Source organism: Lepisma saccharinum, chromosome 19 (genome assembly GCF_977018435.1).
Source record: "Lepisma saccharinum chromosome 19, izLepSacc3.1, whole genome shotgun sequence".
Lineage (NCBI taxonomy): Eukaryota > Metazoa > Arthropoda > Insecta > Zygentoma > Lepismatidae > Lepisma > Lepisma saccharinum.
The window spans coordinates 26700440-26724379 of NC_139247.1; the positions used below are offsets into that span (position 1 = coordinate 26700440).

The 23940-nt window shown below is 37.6% G+C and overlaps 1 protein-coding gene across 2 annotated transcripts in view; it reads right to left on the reverse strand.

The window, feature by feature from the left end:
* The window catches only part of LOC146003090 (oxaloacetate tautomerase Fahd2a, mitochondrial), a 68080-nt gene that overhangs the window by 10683 nt on the left and 33457 nt on the right, over positions 1-23940 (reverse strand). For both annotated transcript variants that reach the window (XM_083141260.1, XM_083141261.1), the window contains exons 2-3: positions 14473-14689; positions 11541-11869 (exon numbers count right to left, since the gene is read on the reverse strand). In XM_083141260.1, coding sequence (XP_082997386.1) covers positions 11541-11869; positions 14473-14689 — 546 coding nt within the window. The remainder of the gene's footprint in view (positions 1-11540; positions 11870-14472; positions 14690-23940) is intronic.

A 23940-nucleotide genomic window follows, 5' to 3' on the forward strand; every position in this document is an offset into this window, starting at 1 on the left:
AAGGAGTGAATTTCATTTGTGTAAATATTAAATAATAAAGGACTTAAAGGTGCACCTTGAGGAATTCCTATGCTAGTGAAACGAGGGTCACTAATTGTTTCTGAGAACCATCCATATATCTTTCTATTGGAATATAGGTTCCATATGATTAACGATAATTGAGGATGAATGAAAAGATTTTCTAATTTGTTACAAAGCATATGTAAATTGATAGAATCATATGCTTTTTCCACATCTATAAAAAGACTAAAACAGTGTGAACGACTAATTTTGCTATTTTGAATTGCAGTGCTTAGGATAGCTATTGCATCTTGACTGCCATAATTGATTCTAAAGCCAAGTTGAGTAGGATAAAAGAAACGTTGACGTTCTAGTGTCCAGGTAATTCTGAGGTATATCGTTCGTTCGAATATTTTTTCCAAAACTGAAATTAACATTATGGGTCTGTAAGATGTAGCACAATGTGGTGATTTATTTGCTTTTAAAACTGGGAGAACTATATAATCTTTCCACTCCCTCGGTACTATACCGGTACGGAATATGTTATTGTAAAAAGATACAAGAATATCTAAACCTGCTTTAGGTAGATATTTTATGGCTTGGTATGGTATTCCATCTAGACCTGGTGCAGTGGGTTTAATATTATTTATTATGTTTTTTAATTCCTCTGTAGAAATGGGAGGGAATTCAAGTGAAAAGTTAGAAATATTTTCCTCTATTTTTTTATATGGAAGGTGTACTGATGGTGGAGCCAAAAGCATTAAAAATTGGTCTTGCCAACTATTATCTATAGGTTTTCTACGAGGTGGACATGGTTTACGTAAGGAATTAAATTTATGCCACACATTTCGGGATGATTCCTGCATGTCTATTGAATTGCAATATTTAATCCACGCTTCACGTTTTGCTTGTAGAAATATTTTTTTTCCTTGTGCTATTGATTTTTTCCATAATATTCGATTTTCAAGGGTAGGATATGAAGCAAAATGATTCTCACTCCTTTTTCGGTTGACTTTTGCTGTCTCGCACTCCGAAGTCCACCAATGAATTTTTGGAAAAATTAGTCGTGAAAAATTTACTCTTTTTCGTGAACTGAGAATGTCTAAAACTTCTGTGATATATTGGAGTAGTGTATAGTATGAAACCGATTGAGAGGAATTTATTTGTTCTTTAAGTATATAAGAATCTATTAAAATTGTATATGATTCCCATGATATATTATTAATTTTCCAGCGATTTATGGGAAATAAGATATGTTGAATTGGTTGTGAGGATATAAAATGTGAATGAATATAAATGGGATAATGATCACTACCATACATTTCTTCCGCTGTGGTCCACTGAAATTTTGGTAATAATGATTCTGATATTATAGTGAGGTCTATTGATGAGGGATTATTTCCGTTGCGTGGGACGTGGGTGGGCGATCCATCATTTAGAACAATAAATGAGTTGTTTTCTATCCAGTCGGCAATGCTGGACCCAAGTCTGTCTGATGATTGTGAGCCCCAAATGTTATGATGACCATTAAAATCTCCAATAATGATGTATGGGCTAGGGGTATTTTTTGTCAATGCTTCTAAATCTGACGGTTTTATATTCTGAGAATTGTAATTTGATGGGATATAAATATTGATTATTGTTATTTTTTCCCCCTCTATGAAGATTTGGATAGCACGTGCTTCTACTTTATAATCGCGGAAGAGTTTATGGTGTTTGGATATCTGAATTTCCTGATATGATATTGATTCGTGGAGAAATCCTCGCTTTTATGCTATTTCAAGAGCACAGGTTAAGCACCTAGGTACAGATGATTCACTCTCTACTTACACAAAGGAAGCTACACATAAAAAGTGACATCTACATCCGAAGCGATTTTCAGCCACTCAAATTCACATATGCTTTCAAAAATTTGCATTGCGTTCTTAACTTTTGGAAGGCAGTGTAGATAACAGTTTGGGGCCTCTAGCCAGGGATTCACCCAATATTATAAATACACTTTAATAAACATAGTTTGAAGTTAGATTCAATATAAAAACCAAATTTAACGAAATTTTGTGCCTGAGAATATTGTATGTAAAAATTATGTCCAAATCATATAATAATGATAATTCATTAAAATGTTCTTGCATTCTTACGCATGGAGAGTTTCTGTGTACATTCAACATGGAGAAGAGGGAAAAGTATGCTGAATATGATCGAAAAACTGTTAAAATATGCTACATGATGTACAAATGGTGGAAAATGGACAAATATGCCATAGCAAAAGCACCTGCACTACAGTAGGGTTTTCATATTATGAATTTCTATAACTAAAAGTATGTAAGTTATTATCAGTGGCGTCGCCTGAAATTTTGCTTAGGGTGGGCTCAAGGGTGGCCCCAAGAACTTTTTCAAGGTGGAGTGATGTTTCATGAGGTTGCCCCCCTCCCCCAATCAATCTTCTGTTGTACTGGAGTATTCTTGTTCGTGGCTTAAATTTATACCTGTGCAATTTTTATTAGTGTTAAAAAAATTTGGCATATAAATTTAGTGTATTTTGTAAGAAAAAATAAGATTATTACAAAAATAAAGCAAATATGCTTACATCAGTTAAAGAAAAGCTTCTCTATGCTTATGCAAGACAAACGAATCTAGTAAATGAGAAATGCAATGATTGCATGATAATATTCAAAGAAAGATTTAATTAACAAAACTCATTTAGTTACAAAACTCATTTAGTTACAGTTACTGGAATAGTAAATAGAATTCTGGGATAAGAAATTTAATCAAATTTATTCAATATTTTTTCTTATTTAGGTAGGTTTTCTCATTGTTTTTATGCGGGTTAAAAATTTAATTTTATCATTTTGGAGCCCCAGATGACACCTCCCACCATGGTTGCTCCGCTTGCTCCATCCAAGGGCAGTGTTAAAAATACGATCAAAGTAGGCAAAGAATTTAGGATTGTGGAAATGCGAACGCTCAATATTGGTCGATTTACTACCAAACATGGGAACACACGCGCACTAAAGAATGAAAAACGAAAAGTATGGTGAAGACTAAATTATGATAATTTAAGAATGATAAACATAACTGCACATAAATACAGATGGGGGACAAAATAATACGAACACTTGTGAAAAAGTATGCCACATTTCACACCGGCAGTACAGCAGCACCACCTGGCACTGAAGTCTGCCACCTAGTGGCTGTGAAGGGGAAGGTATTAGTTTGCCAACAGCAGTCATTGGTGGTGCATTCGTCTATCATACACTCTCAAGAGACACTGCAATGTCAGACCTGACAGAGTTCCAAAGCGGCATGATTGTTGGAGCACGTTCAGCTGGAGCCACGGTGACTGAAACCTCAAAGCTTGTTGGGTGTGCAAGGAGCACAGTATCAGCCGTTATGACAGCGTACACAACACAAGGTAAGATGGCGTCTTCAAAGCACAACGGTGGACGAAAGACAAAGCTTGCTGCTCGGGATAGGAGGGTGTTGAAGCGCATAGTGGCCCGAAAGCACAAGCAATCGTTATCCGAGATAACATCTGAAATGAACAGGCATCTCCAGGACCCCATTTCAACCAAAACTGTCAAAAGGGAACTCCATGCTGCAAACATTCATGGCCGAGTGGCAATTCGTAAGCCATTGGTGACATCACGTAATGCTGTCAAGCGATGCCAATGGTGCAGAGCTCAAAGAAGTTGGTCCCCACAGCAGTGGCAACAAGTCATCTGGTCTGATGAATCAACATTCACGTTATTTCAGACCACGGGGTGCGTTTATGTGTGGAGAATGCCTCGAGATGCATTTCATCCTGACTGCCTTTTGCCGACTGTGAAGCATGGAGGTGGGTCCATTATGGTATGGGGCGCGATATCTTGGCATGGTGTGGGACCACTTGTTTTTCTACATGGGAAGATCAATGCCAGTCACTATCGCAGCATTCTGGGGGATCATCTCCATCCTTTTGTCCAGACTTTATTTCCTGGGGACCGACCGCTTTTTCAAGACGACAACGCTCCTATCCACACTGCTGGGTCTGTCCAAACATGGTTTGAAGAACATGACGATGAAGTAGGACATCTTGAATGGCCCCCACAGTGCGAAACTGACCTGACCTGACCTGAACATTATAGAACATTTGTGGGGATATTTGGAGTCCAAACTTTGTGCTCGAAGTCCGCCTCCAGCCACACTTTCGGAATTGGAGACTGCTCTGGAGGAAGAATGGCTCCATATTCCCTTAAACATTGTGCATGACCTCTATGCGTCCATCCCACGTCGCATACAAAGTGTACTTCAGTCACAGGGTGGTCCAACCCCCTATTAATAAAGATTTTCTCTACATTCACAGGTGTTCGTATTATTTTGTCCCCCATCTGTATTAGTGTATGCAATGCACATAAATTAAGCACTTCTTGTCTGAAAATATCTTGAACACAATTGCAATTTCCGCTCATTATGCAAGCACCATCGTATGTTTATGCTATGCAGTTTTCCATATTCATTCCATGTGACATGTCAATATTTCCTTTATATACTGAAATAAAGATTTTGCATTCAAGTACGAACTTTTCTAAAGCCAATTAATCTTCCATACACAGTACCATTCTGATAGCACTTTACAACTACTGACAACTGTTCGGATTTGCTGACATTTTTTGATTCGTCTACTATGAGAGCGAAGTATCGAGCCAAGTTCTTGAATAAATATATATATTTATGACTAATTTTCCAATGATTTTTAACAATTCGTTTTGAATAGAAGGGTGGACATATTCTTCATTTTGACTACCTTCGTCGTAAAGTCTTCTTCTCAAGATGGGGTTGGTTTTCGAAATGAGGTCAAGCAATTCAAAGAAAATTTCTTTATGAACTTTGGTCGGACTCATGATGCCTTCTTGGCGCTATTCCCTGAACAGCAGTGTACCGTGATATATCTATAATTTGTGCCAAATATGCTGTTTTCTCTTACTTGAGCCGCATTCGCTTCACTTTCTAGACTATAAACTGATACTTCTTTAACTTGTTCTTTCATTTTAATGTAGGACTCCTACGTTATCTGAGCAGCTTTATGAGCCTGAGTGTTGTCATGTTTTCGAAAACCACATTCTTTATCCAGAGCTTTTTTTTGTGAATGTATCTATCCCATGTTTGCTTTCAGTTCCAAAGAATCTGCATGGGAAACAAAAGGCTGAATCAGCTTGAATGCTGTAGCTATTCCAACCATTTAAAATACTTATATCAATCAGCCTGGAAACTTCTCTTTATATTGCCAAATCTTTTCTGACGAAAATGTGTTATTGTGGAATATCATTTATAGTTTCAGCAATATCACTGGGAACAGAGTTTGAAACAGCAGAATCACTTACTGATACGCACCCTTCGGTTGTGTCTTCAGAATCACTTTCACTTCAACTGGTGAAATTCAAATTCCTCTACACTGGCATCAGAATTACTTTTATGGATGACATTATCAAGTTCAGACTTTTTACTATCTTGTCTAAAATAATAGGATATACTAACTTGTTTGCCTGACACGTTAAACCTACTTGATCTGCTTGCACTATGCCAGACTAATTAAAAATTCATATTCACACAGACGCAATCACAAAAAGGTGTTGATTTACACACGATTTTTCTAAAAGCAAAAAAATATACATGGGTATAATATGTTGAGTTGAATTGAGTTGGTGATTTAAGTCCACTTTATGCACAGTAAGGCTAAACGGGACTGGACCTATAGTTTAAAGTGGGGTTTGAACCACTATGTGTGTCTCCACTGGGTATTGAACTTGGGACCCCTTGGATATAATACGTAAATGCACAACATCATGCCATGAACTCCGCCAACTCATCGTGGATGAACCATTCTTGTTAGAATCGATTTGTTCAATAGTAAATTAAGTCCAACAAAGAAAACAAATGATCAAATATGCCACTGCTACAAGAGAGACAAGAGAGCAAAACAACAATGGTCAAGAAGCGAAACATATTGATGAAAAGCATTACAGCATCTCTTAAACGCAGAGCAATGAAGCTCTGTTCACATGTTTATATTGCGCACCTTAATGAAAGGAGACCAACTGAGATAGAGAATCTAGAAACGTTCTTCATTTTCAAAATGAAACTAAGTTCTGTTAATCAAGTGTTAAGGCTGCTTTGTGTGTTTTATACTATTACTAGCTGATTGCCTGGCATTGCCCGGGTATTTATTTATCCCAATCTTCTATTAGACAGGAAATGAATGAATTCTAACTATAGTGTAAAATGAACTTGGAGTTGAACGGCATTGGGAGTGTCACTATTCATCTTAGCGACCCTGAAAACTATGGATTGCACACTAATATCAGTCGTATTACATGTCACCCACCACCCATAGGGGTAGCAGGTGTGTTTGAAGTTGAACGGCATTGGTAGTGTCACTATTCATCTTAACAACCCCGAAAACTATGAATTCCACACTAATATCGGTTGTTTTACATGTCACCTCCTTCCCACCCTCACCCCTAGGGGTTCCAGAGATTTCTTGGAGTTGAACGGTAGGGGTGTGCGGGATCCCGAAAAGTCGGGACCGAAATCGGGAAAAAAATTTCCCATCCTGATTCCGACTTTGGGAAATGAATTCCCAACTTTTCGGGATCCCGAGCAGTCGGAAAAATACAGAATGGTCATTTTAAAAAGTTGTTAATTCTCGACGTTTTCTGCATTGTAAATGTCTGGAACTTATCGAAAATTGTTACTTTTTGTACCAGAAATGCAAACACAATCACTTAAAGTGAAAATGATGTGTAGAATTCGAGATTTCCAGAGCTTCGGAAAATGTTGAACATTTTCCGTCCCGAAAATTTCCCGACTTTGTTGGGAATTCATAATTGGGAAAAGAGAGACGCGGTAGTATATAAATACGGAGAAACTAGTACTCACTTTTATCCGCGAAGCTGTTCCAACGAGGATGGTGGCAGTGGCCACTGAAATTAATCGAAAAAGAAGAAAAAACAGCTTCACGGATAAAAGTGAGTACTAGTTTCTCCGTATTTATATTTGTTGGGAAGTTGCGAATTTCTCCCATCCCGAATGTTGGAATTTTAAAAATTTCCCATCCCGCACACCCCTATTGAACGGCATTGGGAGTGTCACTATTCATCTTAGCGATCCCGAAAACTATTGGATTCCACACTAATATTGGTCGTTTTCGATTATTTTACATTGAACCCTCTTCCACCTCCACCCCTAGCAGTGCCAGAGGTGTCTTGAAGTTGAACTGCATTGGGATTGTCACTATTCATCTTAGCGACCCCGTAAACTATGGATTCCACACTAATATCGGTCGTTTAACTCGTCACACACATCCCACCCCCACCCCCCCTAAGGGTGCCAGTGGTGTCTTGGAGTTAGATGGCATTGGGAGTGTCACTATTCATCTTAGCGAGCCCGAAAACTATGGATTGCACACTAATATTGGTCGTTTTACATGTCACTCCCTTCCCACCCCCACTCCTAGGGGTTCCAGGGGTGTTTTGGAGTTGAACGGCATTGGGTGTGTCACTATTCACCTTTGCGACCCCGATAACTATGGATTCCACACTAATATCGGTCATTTTCGATTATTTTTACACTCCTTCCGATCTCCACCCCTAGTGGTGTCTTACCCCCACAGTATTTCTATCCAGATTGTAAGTCATATGTGTACCAAGTTTGGTCATCGTGAATGTCAACAATTAGCTCAGCGACTCCGAAAACTATGTATTCGACACTAATCAAGGTCATTCTTGACATTTTATTTTTCACCCCCTCTCACCCCCGATGCCGATAGGTGATGAACTTGGAGTTGAACGTCGTTGGGAGTGTCACTATTAATTTTAGCGACCCTGAAAACTATGGATTCTACACTAATATAGGTTGTTTTTTATTATTTTTATGTGTCACCCCATCCCTACGGTTGCCAGGGGTGTCTTACCCCCAAAGTATTTCTTTCCAGATTGCAAGTGATATGTGTACCAAGTTTGGTTGAAATCGCTCCAGGCGTTCGAGAGTTATGCCAGAACAAACATACATACATACATTTTTATATATATAGATTCTTTACCAGCTTGTTAATTTGCGTTATCTAAATAATATATACCATGTATTTATCCTATTTGGGTTGGTAGATGGGTGGGATGTGACTATTTTAGGGTGGGCTCTAGCCCACCCAGTGGCGACGCCTCTGGTTATTCGGAATCTTTTGTTAAATAAATAAAATAATTTACGGTAAGTCAATAATTATCCAAAATGTTGTTGTATTTGTGTTTCTAATGACAATATTGTTGTTTTTTTTCACATGCATCATGATCAGTAGTTCCTGCCACTCTCTGCTGTACAGGTTTGAAGTTGCTCAGTCACTTCCATTATTAACAATAGCTGCTCTGCTCTCAGTTTACACCAAACACCATTAGCATTCAGTGATTCATTTTTGTGGTCTGAAGATATATCTAACTAACTCCCTAGCCTTCTTAAACCCGAAGGTTCATGGCTGCAGCAACACAGGCCTTCCATCTTTCCCTATCTTGAGCAAGTTCTATATACTCTTTTCCATCCCTACCGATTTGCCTTAGGTCCATCTCAACGTTGTCCCTCCATCTTCGTCTTGGCCTTCCTACAGGTCTCTTACCATCAGGTTTCCCAACAAGAATCCGGTAGACTCCTCTTTCCTCTCCCATTCGTGCCATATGGCCTGCCCACCTAAGTCTTCTTGATTTAATTATTGTAATAATATCTGGACGTGAATACAAATTATGTAGTTCTAAATTATGTAACCTTCTCCACTCACCTGTCTCCTCATCCCTTTTAGGTCCAAAGATTTTCCTAAGGATCTTATTTTCAAATACTCTCAATTTATGTTCCTCTTTCAATGTAAGGGACCAAGTTTCACTCCCATATAATACTACAGGCAAAATTACTGTTTTGTATATTTTAACTTTTAGTTTCTTAGATATTAAACGAGAAGACAAAAGTTTATGAAGAGAGAAGTAACATGCATTTCCTGAATTAAACCTACTTTTTATTTCCTCTTTAATATCATTTTCATTTGTTAATATTACTCCTAAGTATTTGAATTTGGAAACTGGTTCAAACGAGTTGTTATCAATAATTAGATTTTGATTATTACCTAACACTTGGTTTCGGCCTGTAAGCATATATTTAGTTTTATCTTTGTTAACTTCCAAACCTATCTCTTTAGCAGTTTTGAAAAATATTTTAGCATTATTCTTAATTGTATTCACATCATCCCCCAGTAAGTCTACATCATCTGCATATGCTAACAACTGAGTCACACCATTTAATTGTAGTCCTTCTTTAGTTTCTTTTACCTTCCTAACAGCATATTCTAAGGCAAAATTAAAGAGCAATGGAGATAATGCATCTCCTTGTTTTAACCCATCATGAATTGTAAATTTGTCAGACATATTAATACCCACACGAATTTTACTTTCTGTTTCACTGGTGCATATTTTTATCATACTAACAAGCTTCTTAGGTATTCCAAACTCTACTAATATATTATATAATTTATCTCTTTTGACCGAATCATATGCTTTTTTGAAATCAATGAATAGCTGATGGACATTTTGATTATATTCCCACTTTTTTTCAAGTGTCTGTCTGATGTGAAAAATTTGATCTGTAGTTGACCTGTTACGTTTAAATCCACATTGATAATCACCTATAATTTCATTAGCATATGGGGTTAGTCTTGTTAAAAGAATGTTAGACAATATTTTATATGTTGTTGAGAGTAGAGAAATTCCACGGTAATTATTGCAGTTCATTTTATCACCTTTTTTAAACACAGGAACAATTATGGATTCTTTCCACTGTTGAGGGATTTCTTCTTTATTCCATATTACACAAATTAATTTATGAATTTGACATATTAATGAATTTCCACCATATTTAATTAACTCAGCTGGTATTAAATCAATGCCAGGTGCTTTGTTATTCTTTAGCCTTTTAATAGCATCTTTAACTTCAGTCAAGTTAGGTTCTGGAACTAAAGGGTCTGCTGTGTGGATTTCATTTACTTCTGATTTATCTCCTACATGAACATTTAAAAGGTCATTAAAGTAGTTCTTCCATCTATTTAGAATATCGCTTGGGTCAGCTAGAAAATCACCGTCTTTATCTTTTATCAAGTTTACTTTAGGTTGCCACCCCTTTCTAAACTCATTTACACCTTTATATAAATCTCTGATATTTTTATTTTTGCTGTTTGTTTCAATTTCGTTAATTTGGTTTTTGAAGTAACCTCTTTTTTTACTTCTAAACGTGCGGTTAACTTCTCGCTTTATTCTATTATAATTGTTTAGATTTGTATTATCAGAGTTATTTAACCACCTAAGTCTAGCCTGATTTCTTATTTCTATTAGATTATGACATTCATTATCAAACCATGGCTTACTTATTCTCGGTTTATGGTATCCTATACTTTCTTTAGCTGCTGATTCTATTGCATTACGTATGTGCTCCCAATTCTTATTTACGTCTGTTTCATTTATATTTTCATCATCATTTAAATCTTGCAAAACATCAAATCTATTGGACAGTTTAATTTGGTAATCTTTCTTAATTCTTTCATCAGTAAACTTTCCTGTATCAAATTTTAGAACTTTTAGATTTTGTTGCTTATGATTTATCACTGCGAGTCTTTCTCTTAATAGCCTGTTGGTCTGAGATTAGAACTACGAGTAGGATGAGCCAGTACCTCAAACTTGACTTTATGGAGGGTATATCAGGGGCTCAAATCCATCAAGACTTTCTACAAAAACAATATTTTGCCATGAATTTGTATACATGTTTGTAAATGTCATACATCCACAATTGCCACTCAAGAAAAAGTTGAACCATCAGTAGGAAAAGTGATACAGTTTTCTTTAGACATATAAGGTCCAGTACATTAATATTATGAGAAGTGGGCTCAAAATAAAATGTGCTTGGTAAAGTGAGATCTTCAGTGAAGGCCTACAATTTGAAGCAATGCCAAGGACTACTACTGTTCAAATGTATTGTGTTGTTGCATGGCAATGCCCACCCACACTGCTGCTCACGCTTTTGAAACCCTCCATAAAGTCAAGTTTGAGGTACTGGCTCATCCTACTCATAGTTCTAATCTCAGACCAACAGGCTATCACCTGTTTTGTGCACTTAAAGAGTCCTTAAGGTGTTGTTGATTCAAATCAGATGACGATAGTACATTTCTGGCTCACTACACAAATGAAAATTGTTTTTTCAGAGGGCGTACAAAAACTTGTGCAAGGATGGAACAGGGGAACTGTAGAAAAATGATATTATAAGCAGTCTATATTTATTGAAATAAAATTTATAGCTGCATTGCTGATAATTATTGACTGACCCTCATACTTCAAGAACGTTTCGCTCTTACCAAAAAAACTTGTGGAAATTCATGAATATCCTTGCCATAGTCATGACTAATCAAACATTTTCATAAACACAATTTTTTTTAGCATTATAGTATTACAGAGAATTTTAGTTCTAATTAAGTTCATACTTACTGTGAAAGATATGAAATGATGTAATCTATTTTATTTATCAGCTGTGAAGTTTCTCCTTCTTGTTTCAACATCCCATTCACCCAACATCTGAGTTTAAGTTTGGTAATATCTGGTACAATCTCCTTCATGATAACTGCAGGACCTAGAGGGCAGGAGGTGTCTATCGATTTCCCAAGCATCCATTGCCCACCATTCCTTTTCTGCCAATCCCTAGCTGTGATATCTTGAGCTATTGTGTAACCAAATACATAATCATAGGCATCTTTTCTCAGGATATATCTTCCTGATTTTCCTATGACAACTGCCAATTCAACTTCCCAATCCAATGCCTATAAATAGAAGAAAATTTAATTAGATTTATTATTCCTTTATTCACTTACAAATATTGTAATGTTTCTGACATCAGTACATGAAAGCCACTACAGAATACACACCATCATACCCTGAGTGTTATAGTGGGATACCAACTGTTCATGAACTATGAGTACTTTCATATTAACTGTGTATGAACTCCACTATTGAATTTCTGAATTTGATACATGAGGTGTGGGTTAGATTTATATCTGTAATACGTTGGCAAAATTTAGAACTGACTTAAGGCATACTTATATATTCAGAAAATTGTGCGTAAGTACAATTCAATTAAACCTGCAAGGATGTACTTATGGGTAAAAATTACCCAGTCGATTTTTAAATATATTCTTTGGTCACTTCCAATGATTGTCTGAGGTCACCCTTCTTAGTACTTTTCCAGTGAACCCTTCCAAGCGTCGGGATCTTGAATTGACTGTTAGTTATTTCATCAGTTCCTCTTGCAGGGCCGTAGAAACATTGCCTGGGTAAATTTCACCCAATGCATGCTCATATGTTTCACTTTGGTATTTCAGCTTGTTATTTTCTGTCTCATAGTTATCAATTGTGTGATTCAATTCAAATGTTCAAAATTAATAAAATTATTCCGGATATTTACATACTTTAAAACAATTAAAATTCTGACTTAAGGAGTAATTTTTCTGCTGAGTGTTCAGTGTTCATCCTTATGTTATGGCAGAAAATGCTCCTGTTCTCTTTCTCCTCTTTTCTCAACTTTATCTTTGCATAATGAAATTAAAATGTTCGAACTTAATAAAATTATGTTAATCATTGAATGTATCATTATTTACATGCTTTGAAATAAGTAAAATTCGGACTTATGAAGCAATTTTGTCTGGGTATTTCTTATCCAGTGCACATTCTTACGTCCTAGCAGAGAGTGCACATCCTGCCAGGGTAAGTATATGCATCAAAAGAGAGGTCGAGAAACTTTATAGTACAAAGAAGTTAGCAATATCATTGACATATTAAGCAGTAGACTGAGTATAATGCAGTTTATGGAGAAGAATACCTTGCATAAAAAAATCATACAAGATATCTTCCTTTATGCACACAATGTATTAATTATTTCTGCATTCGAATACTGGGAAATCTAGTTGTGTCAGGCCCATGGCAAAGTGGTTATAGAATAGAATAGAATAGAAAAGTATTTTTATTTACTACAGAGCGAGATTCAGCCTTGGGCTGCTCTACAACCCTGGCTATGATGCCAGTAGTCCGAGGTTCGAATCCCAGCCTGGTCATGGATGTTCTTTGTGAGTGTCCTTTCATCATATCATCACTTATCCTCATCACCATTATTAGCTCTGTTTTAAAATTTCTTTAAAACAATGGCACTAATGATTACAATGCACATTGATTATTTGCAGCAACAATATCAAAACATGTTGAAAATATCATAAGCATGTTTTTCTTGGCCTATATGAATTGAAATTGGTTTATTTTGAGAATCTTCAACACACAATATAGTGATACAAATACAGATCTTTACAAGAAATAACTTTCTTTCAGCTAAAAGCTTTCTTTCATGCAAAAATATAGAATTTTTACAAACAACATATCCATATTCCATGAATTCTCTTAAAAAATAAAAAAAATAGTCACACAACTTGCCAAGACATGGACTGTTCCACTAAGAACAAAGGGGAGAGAAAAGTGCTGTTCCATTTTCTGATAGGGGAGGAATTGTGATCATTAACTTTAACTTTTATTAACTTTTTTAATGCTTTTTTGGGATAGGCCTAATTTTAAAGTTTTTTTGCATCTTTTGAATATTTTGCCATTTATATCTGCTAACAGCATCCATATCCTAGTAAAGTGCTATACCAATTATCTTATCCTAATGACGTGCTTCTATGCTCAATAAACAAAGTTTGGGTGTACTGTTGCTTAACCAAGATAATAAGGGCAGAAAACAGGTAAAAACTGCATTTTGGACAGCTTTGTTGCAGCATAACAATGGAAAGCAACTACTGCCCATGAAAACAAGTGAATGTTTATAAAGAAGCCGTGTTATACAAACAGTATATGGAACATAATTTTTGGATGTTGTTGCTTTCCAAAGACACACTACGAACTTACTCATTTAATTTGATTTGGTGTTTTAAGTCCACTTTTTGTACAGTAAGGCTAATCGAGACTGGACCTACAGTTTAAAGTGGGATCCGAACCACTTGTGCCTCCACTGGGTATCGAACCCGGGACCCCTTGATTACAAGGCAACGACGCTACCACTGCGCCATCAGGGAGGCCCATGTTTCACTTTTCATGAAAATGGAGAGCATGGCCTTAAACTTTGACATTTTCTACAGGGGAGGGGAATTTCAAAACAATGGCTCTCAAATGCTGGTATTTAAACTGTAAAAGAGAACTCAACATGAACTTCAAAATATTTTCTTAATCATGTTGAAAACAGAGTAATGGTTTGGAAATTTTTCCAAAGAATTTGGTCATATTCCACAATGCATTTAATTCCTGGGCATATATTATTGTTCAAAGGTGTTAATTAATATCATTGATTAAAATATACTCTTAATTTCAGAATAAATAAATAAATTACCTGTGACATACTAGGATAACTTATATTATCATGTGGGCCAACAATACAACTGCTGAACTTGCTAAAAAATATGGGTTCCTCTGGTGTTTGAGCTTTTTGTTCATCTATATGCTCCTGATAATTCCGACCAATGCACACAACTTTTGATGGTTTTGTGATTGGTGCATGAACAGTGGCTGATGACCAAGGAACAATGGCTCTTGCTTCAGCTACTATCCTGTAATAACAGATGTTCACACTTAATTTGCCAAAAAATAAAATTGCATTATTGTAAAAACATATTACATTATTCAAAATCCCACTCGTTATACAAGGTTCGTTTAAGGTAGACCTGGACTTTTATTTCTAGAAAAAATTGGGGTAATTTATTTGACTAGTTTGTATTGGGGAATATATTTTAAAATCGTACGAGAAGGGTTTCATTAGAATATGCAACTTCTATTGTAATATACGGGTAATGCAACTTTATGCTAGCATGTCCATAAAGTGAAATAACATATGTTATATACTCACGTTCACTGCCACAGGTTACATGTGCTATATTTTTCAACATGCCAATGTTATTCCCTTATTCTTTTAATAGAAAACATTATTTCCCTTATCTTCAGCAGTTATTAGCATCTAAACTTACGAAGTTTAATACACTAGCCTCTATACAAAGTTTCACCGAAATCAGGTGTTTCAAATGGGCTCCAGAGGGCTCTGAGTTGGGAAACTTTTGGGAAAATTCTGATCACCTGGTACAATATTAGATTTCGATTTCCACAATCATTTGTGAGTTTTGAATTTTTTTTCGTTTTCTGGATTACTTCCAATAACCACAATTTTTTGGCCAAAACTATACTAAATGGCAGATCTGCTGGCGGGTGACCTTGGAAGCTACTTCTATATCTGCCAATCATATTGGAAGGTTGTGTTCCAAAGTGGGTGGTCTCACTTGCAACGTGAACCTTCTAGGAACAACGTTCGCTGCATTCAGGCAATGTTGCTAAACTTTATTTGGCAATAGCTACGATCCTTCAACTACTATTCTATTTTCCGTCGCGATCACAAGAATCCACTCGTAGTCTTAAAAGGGCAACCTTCAAACATAGTTACATCTGCACGCATGGACATCCGGAAGGTGGGGGAGCACTCTCTGGAAAATGAATGTCAACCTAAAACTGTATATTTTAGACATATTTTCTTTTACTCACAGTAATTATAAACACATTGCGGGAACATGATAACTTCAGTTTCAAGTAGTGTTATTTGAGGAGGTAACACTATTATGGTTGAAAATATGCCTCATGGGAAAAATTATTGCTTGTCCTTCCCTGGAAAAAATCCCGTTCATGTCTTAGCGAGAGATGAAACTATGAACTTACAGCAGGTTGTTCAACATGGAGAGTCTCTGATCTTCGTTTGTTTTGTGCCGCAAGCAGTGCTCGGTACCTTGGAACACGACAGTAAACGATGACACCCAGTGTGTGAATTAAACTTTTTTTTTGTGGGGGGGATGCCTACTCAGTGCCGTATTTGATTTCATTTCCGGGGGAAAGGGGAAGATTTTTCTAGAAATGCAAATTTAGAAACGGTATATTTACATTATAAGAAAACCCACACCCTTACACAAAAATAGTTATTAAAGTAGTAACGCAGAGAGAACTTTACAAAATATGTATTGCACATTCAACTCAATGACGGCGTATGGCAAGAAGCATTATCTAAGCTCCAACAAATAAAGCTGACGAAATCAACTCTTCCTGCCATGGTGGGCTTTCGTAGTTTATTAAAACATTGGACAGAGCAACGGGGACACTCTGGGAGTTTTTTGGAAAACCTCTGCATCTGACGATAATAAACAAATGAACTATTAAAAAATAGAACTTCAGACACAAAGTAGGATGCAATTATTTTAAAGGTTAATTAACTGTTTTCCCGAATGATTTTCGTGTTTCTTCCATAGTTAAGAAATGATATACTATATGCTTTCAATTCCATTTTCTTTGGCAGGGATAAAAATCATCCCTGGCAGGGATTAAAAGTATCTTATTCTGCGGGGGATAAGCATTTTATGGGGGGGATACCCGGCATCCCCCACCCCATGTTAATTCGCACACTGATGAGATCCAAACGCAATTTAACCGATCGATGACTGTCACTTTGCAGCCACCAGTCCAAAGGGCGAGTTTCACCGAAGTCATTGAAATACACATTACCTGATTGACTGATTTCTTGTATGTCCACTTTAAGCACAAATAGGCTAATCGGAAGAGAACCTACAGTTTAAAGTGGGATCCAAACCACTGTGCCATGAGCTTCCGCCGGATATCGAATCTGGGCAACAACGTTACCATTAAGCCATCGGGGAGACCCTGGAGCAGCCATGATTGCGACCCTGCTAGATAAATCAATGCGACCCTGCTAGATAAATCAATGCGACCCTAACATTGGAGAGGAGGATATTTAAATGTATAGGTTGCTCAAATAGAAGCTCCCACTTGTCATTCAATTCTCTGATAATGAATATACCATTTTTATGCATGAAAACGATTATCTAAACTGGATGTATGAAGACTCAAAGACTTCTCGATGTGGTTTGCGGGAACAAAAATTACCGAGTGTACAATGAACATTATATCTCAGGCAACTACAATTGTTAAGTATTTCTCTGTACGTTTGAGGGTTATATTAACATGTTTAAAAAATGTTAAAATTTTATTTCTTATATCGAAGAACTAATAACCCTTATTTCATAAGGCAAAGAATGTATGATGAACGTAAAAATTACTGTGTTTCAAGAACAATGAATTGAGTGATAATAATAAAACCGTGGCAAGTGGAATCTTCTGCTTCTTAATTCCTGTTGTTCCCTGTGGAACATAGGGCGTCAACAAAGCATCTCCACCTGGTCCTACTAGCGGCAATTCTCTTCACTGCATTCCAGCTCTTTCCTTCCTCCAAGGCCTCAGCGTGAACACATCTTCACCACATCTGTCTAGGCCTCCCTCTTTTCCTTCTTCCCTGCAGGTTCCAGTCTAGTGCTTCTCTCTCGACAGCCTCATTTTCCTTCCTCAACATATGCCCTATACAATTCCATTTTCGCCGCTTTATTTGTATGGACACCTCGGTTTCTCCAGATTTTCTCCAAAGTTCTTGGTTTTAAATCAGATCTGGCCAAAAGATATTCAAAATTTTTCTCATTCAGTGATTGATGAAGGTCTGTAGTTTAGAGGTGATCGTTTTTGTTACCTTCCATGTTTCAGACCCATATAACAGTACAGACTTAACATTACTTCGAAAAATACAAAGTTTGGTCTTCATAGATGTCTTCTTCTTGTTTTTCCATACTGAATCAAGCCTCACAAAGGTGCCATTTGCTTTTCGGATACGTTTAGAAAAATCCTGTGGAACCCCTATGTCTTTTGCCACCACACTACCCAGGTAAGTAAAGCTATCCACATTTTCAATAATCTCTTCACCAATACTAAATGGGTCTGTTTTTGTGGAGTTAATCCTCAGTGCCTTGGTCTTCTTGGATTTAATCACAAGTCCTACTTTATTTGCACTTTCTCTCAGATCTGCTAGTTTTGTTTGCATATCACTATGTACTTCAGACAAGAAGCACAAATCGTCTGCAAAATCAAGGTCTTCTAGACTGTTATTCAATCCCCATTGGATACCATGTCTTTTCCCTCTTATTACATTTCACATCAATGCATCGATCACCATCAGGAACATTGTGGGTGATAACATACAACCTTGCCTCAATCCAGACTGCACATCTATTGGCTCAGATACACAGCCTTCATGTATAATCACGATAAGTTTCTCGGATAAGATCAAGAATTTTTGTGGGCACTCCATAACATTTCACATCCATCCACATTGAATTTCTGTTGGCTGAGTCAAATGCTTTCTCAAAGTCAACGAAAACTGTATAGAGACGAGATGACCATTCTATAGATTGCTCCAAAATTATTCACAAGGTGTTAATTTGTACAATAGAAGAGCGATTTGGTCGAAACCCTGCCTGTTCTCTTCTGAGTCTCAAGTTAACATGTTCCTTAATTCTGTTTAATATAACTCTAGTGAAGATGTTACTCGGAATGGAGAGAAGTGCTATACCTCTCCAGTTGTCACACTTTGATGTATCCGCCTTTTTTGGTAGCTTTACCAACGGGCCACTCCTCCAGTCCTTAGGCATCACTCCCACTAGCCATATCTTCTCAAAGAAGGGCTGCAACATATTTGCCGTGGTGCTTATGTCACTTTTCATCACTTCCGGTGGTGTGTTGTTGACACCAGCTGCTTTACCATCACGTACCTCTTTCAGAGCCTGTTTAATTTTCCCTACTGTTGGAACATCCATTCTAATTCCTTACAATGGGGTCAACATCACCATCATTATCGTCTTCCTCTTCCCCCTGGTTTATCTGAGCATCAACAGAGTGATTCAGGGTTCCAACGTTTCAATTGGTCCTCAATATTTGTAAGAAGGGTACCATCTTTACTTCTCACTGGTCGATTTCCCTGCATCTGTTTCCTTGACAGAACTTTTGTGATGTTGTATAGTTCTTTAAGATTTCTCTTTTTTGCTGCTTCCTCCACCTGTTGGGACAGATGCAATGTCTACCCAATTTCTTTGATCCATACGAACACTACTCTTTACTTCTTGATCCTTCTTTGTATACTTTGTTTGCAATTCTGCCTTCCTTGCCCTTATCCTGCTTAAGTTCATTGCCTCCTTAATTATTTTTCGTTTATTAATTTTTTCCCAGGTCTGCAGAAACATCCAATCTTTTTTCCTTCTATCCTTAAAGCCCAGAACCTTTTCACTTATTTCTGCAAAAGCAGATCTGATTTTTGTTCATTTTCTTTCATTGGTTTCATTCTCCTCATTTTCATTGGTCAATACTTGGAACCAATTTTTCAGTTCAATCCTGAAGGTTTCCTGGAGATTCTTATCCTTCAACTTACTAACATCATACCGCTTCCTTGTCTGTTCCCCTCTCTTCTTCTGCGCTTGAAATTTCATTTTAAAGTTAGCCACTACCAAATGATGATCACTCCCAATGTCTGCACCTCTCTTGTTTCTTACATCCTGTAGCGAACGTCGCCATCTCCGTCCAATTGCCATGTGGTCTATCTGATTTTCTGTTCTATGGTCTGGTGACACCCACATTACCTTATGGAATTTCTTGTGAGGAAATATAGTACCACCAATAACTAAGTCATGGCTAGCATAGAAGTCCACAAAAAGTTGACCATTCTCATTTTGTTCTCCTAAGCCATGTTTACCCATGGCATGCTCAATGCCTTTCATTCTCCTTCCCAACCTTTGCATTTAAATCTCCTCCAATTATTATGATATCCTTCCTTGTTTGCTTCTTTATTGTTTCATTGAGCTGCCTATAAAACTCTTTTTTATCTTCAGGCTCTGCTACTTCTGTGGGTGCATAACACTGTATCATAACGATGTTTCTGATATTGGTTTTGAAATGTGCCACAATTATTCTTGCTGACACTGTATGACATTGAATAAGGCTCCTTTTTGCTTCCTTGTCCATCAATATACCCACACCATCACGGCTCACACCTTCACCCTCAGGTCTTCCAGAATATATGAATGTAACTCCTTCATGGGTATATACCTCTCCAAACTCTGACCATCTCACTTCACTTATACCTAGGATCAGGGCCGGCCGGTCATAAGGACGATACGGACGCCGCACTGCCGTGTGCAACTACAAGTAAAAAAACATTGCATTAACATTTATATATTAGCTTTTACTTTGTCTGAATTGCAAATATTCCATTGCTTTTAGATCGTTGGTTAGTCGGTTCTGTATTCATTCTTCCGCAACAATTGCAAAGTTTGCACGCCACCGTGTGGGGGAATACGGAACTTCGAGAGAAATGTGGCGGGGTGCCGTCCTCCCACTTTACGAGACGTAGAGCATTCTCAGGCGCGGTCGCGAGGGGTAAGAGGTGAGGGAACTATGGGAATAACACGCGCGGGATCTCTGCCTGGGAGGACGGAGGGTTTGTCGTCCGAAACCCACCCCCTAAGCGAAACTGGCCCTCTCCCCAGAGAACGGTAAACAATGAAGAGTTGCCAGAAGCAATGAAGTTAACATAAGAAAGAAAATTACCAACCGTTGAAAAATATTATTCTGTATTCCATAATCTTATTCATTTATGACATAAGAGTAGAGCAATAAATAACGCAATTTCCAACGAGGAAAGAAAATGTCGATAACTGAAAAAGTACAGACCCTTGCATGATTTTTGTTATTTACCGTCGCTTTCTGCTACTTTTCGGTAATCACGACGATGAGGATGAGCGATGATATAATGAAATTGATGGAGGGGCACTCACAAAGGAAACACGTACCCATGCCGCGATTCGAACCCAGGAGCCCTGGCTTTGTAATACGGTATGCTAGTCACGGAAGTCGGCTATAGATTCTTGTTACACGTAAATTATCGTATATATGCGCTGTATTTTTTCTGAGTTTAGTGAAAAGTACATTTGGATTACAATGATGTGGAGTCCATCATGTAGATTTACATACATGTTTTGATTAGCACGTTTGAAAAAATTCCTGATAATGTGACAAAGTTCTCCAATTTATTTTCAAGGCGGATGTTAAATAAATTAGGAACTCGTCATCTAAACTCACCAAGAGCCGCTACAGGAACCTGTGAACTACAAATTTCTTAAAATTTGGCAACTTTGTCTGGCAACTCCTAAGCAATAAAACGACCGGATGGGAAGACGATAGTATTAACACTTGTTGTTTCTTCGTTTTCCATGGAAAAGTGAAGCTTTTTCGGTACTTGTGTGCTGTAGTTGTGCGTTTGTCGCGATGAACAGTGTGGAGAAATTGTTGGTGCGAAGTTTTTCTATCAGAAGTCTGAGAAGTCTGGATGAAAAAATAAACATAAAAAATCTAGTCCGGATTTTGAATATAGAACAAGTGTCAAAGAAGGGAGGTCGTGAGTTCACTCGCAAATTTCGCGTTGAAGGACAGAAGGATGAATTTCAGTTACAAGCATGTCTGAAGATTTCTGGTAAGTTTGAAGTTTTTACTAGAGCTTCTGGTAACGCAGATATCACCTTTCCAGTGAGATATATATTTTGATGCCCTATTTCACATAACAATTAGTCATGTTGGACAGGAGCCATTTTCTGTGCAACTTTTACTAGAAATTTTCATGATCAATGCACGTAAATATTCGTCATTGTGCTTATCAAGTTGTGTAAAAATTAATATCCCTTCTTCTGAATTTTCCCCTCTGTTAAACGACTAAATCTGTTAGAATTCTATTTCTTCTTCCATCTTCTTCGCATTACTGTTAAATAATTATTAATTTAAAACGTGTAAAACATGATATTCGGTAAACACGAACGTATCAATTTCTTATCACGTTGGCTGTTATACGAAATTCATAATTTAAACTCACATTACTAATAGAGCAAATTTGTGCCGGCCCCAGTGGCGGAGTGGTGCGGTCGACCTCTGTGGCGAAGTGGTTAGCAGAGCGCGCTACAACGCCAGGGGTTCTGGGTTCGAGTCCCGGGTAAGGCATGGGTATTTGTGTTCGTCCAGTTGATAAGAAACAAAGAAAAATGTAAGAATTGAAAAGTGTAAAAGTGAGAAAAAGAGTGAATGGTGGGGGATACCTCCGTGTAGGGGGTATTTCCTTTAAAAAAAAAAAGAGTGGTTAGCACATCGAGCTACGACGCCAGGGGTCCCGTGTTCGAATCCCGGCCTGGGCATGGATTTTGTGAGTGTCCATTCATCAATTTCATCATATCACTCATCCCCATTTTCGCAAATTAGCCAAATGTGGCACAAAAGGCGAAGTAAAATAAAGCAAATTTGTGAGCTATCGCCCCTCCACTTTGGATCACCACGAGCCGCCACTGCCTAGGATGCCTGCCGTAGTTTTCCACTCTCCCGCAGGGTTCTTACATTCCATATCCTAATTCTCGTTGTCCTTTTTAGGACAAATGTCGTCGTCTTAGAATCAGTTCGGCTTCCTCTTGTTGATGTTTCTTTAATAGTGAGATTTAAAGTGTAAGGGTTATTGGCCCACAGCAACCGATCTTGGTGATGGGGCTGCCACCTAAGCCTCCAAGCAGGCTAATTTTCTGTCGGGGTATTTTCCCCTAGTCTTTGAGAATCCCTCCTCTCCACAAGATAGTGGCCTTTTCTCATATTTATACTCGATGACAATGAGTGCCTCTTCCGCCAGCTATGCCAGAGAGGATTATAGAGAGTGATACCGAAGCATCGGCTCCTTTGATCTTTGTGTTGGCGGGCAACGTGATTGGTGGACGGATTTTGAGCGCAGCGTGCCTGCGCCACTGCTGGTTTCCCCAATGTTTGGCGTTTGCACTGTTCAAAGTGGCTGAGCTGAAACTGTTGTTTGAAGCAGCACAATGTGGAGAAGAGGGTGGACTTGGTGTTCTGCAATAAATTGCAAGAACAATGGAGGAAGAAAAGATGACCCAGGAAAACATCTAAGTTTTTCCGCTTCCCAAAATAACCAGAAAGGTGTTTTCTTTGTATATTCATGCACAGAACAGAATGTTTTGATAGTCGCACAACGCTTAATTTTGATCGTCAATAACATGGAAACTGTTAAAAACATCCTCACCTTCTTTTTATATTATAATGATTCGTCCACTGGGGTGTTTTAAAAATATATCCCTTACATGTTTGTCACTGTCATATAATGTCGTCAAGAAATTAATCAATATCGCATCCAGAAGTGTATATTGATATTTTATATTTTACAAGTCGAGGAAACGAGATCTACCAAACAGTTGCCGTGATGTGATATAATTAGGCAAATACCATGTCCACGTTTCCAGAAGGAACACCTTTTTAAACTCTTTGTACGAATGAGGATATATCATTCTATGAAAAGAATGAATAAAGAAACTTTTCGAAGACAGCTTGACACAAGAAGAAAGTTTCGTAAAAAAATATTGAAGGTTCTGCATTCATAACATATCCATTTCAGGTGATTATAAAGTTCTATTGTTACAAAATTGGAATATTCTGTATGAATAGTGTTATTTCATAATATAGACATCATATTTGACAACCATGAGCTGATTTATAGACTTGCTTTATTTACGACGTGTACATTTGAAAATATCTCATGATTTTTTCAAATCCAATGATAAATTTGTGGCCAAAATCGCTTGTGAAAACTAATGTAAGTAATGTACATTATTATTTTTTGTCGGCCGCGGTGGTCTAGTCGGTAGGGTGTCTGACTGCCACGCGGGAGTCGCGGGTTCGATTTCCGGGATGGGTGATCTAAGGTCGGAATTTTTCCTGCCTTGTACCCCTATAACGTGGCTCCAGGGCTCACCCAGCCTCAAATCAATGGGTACCTGGAGGCAGCCATGGTGGATAAAGGCGGTAGAACGTGGTGTTTATCACACCACCTTCAAAATGGCCG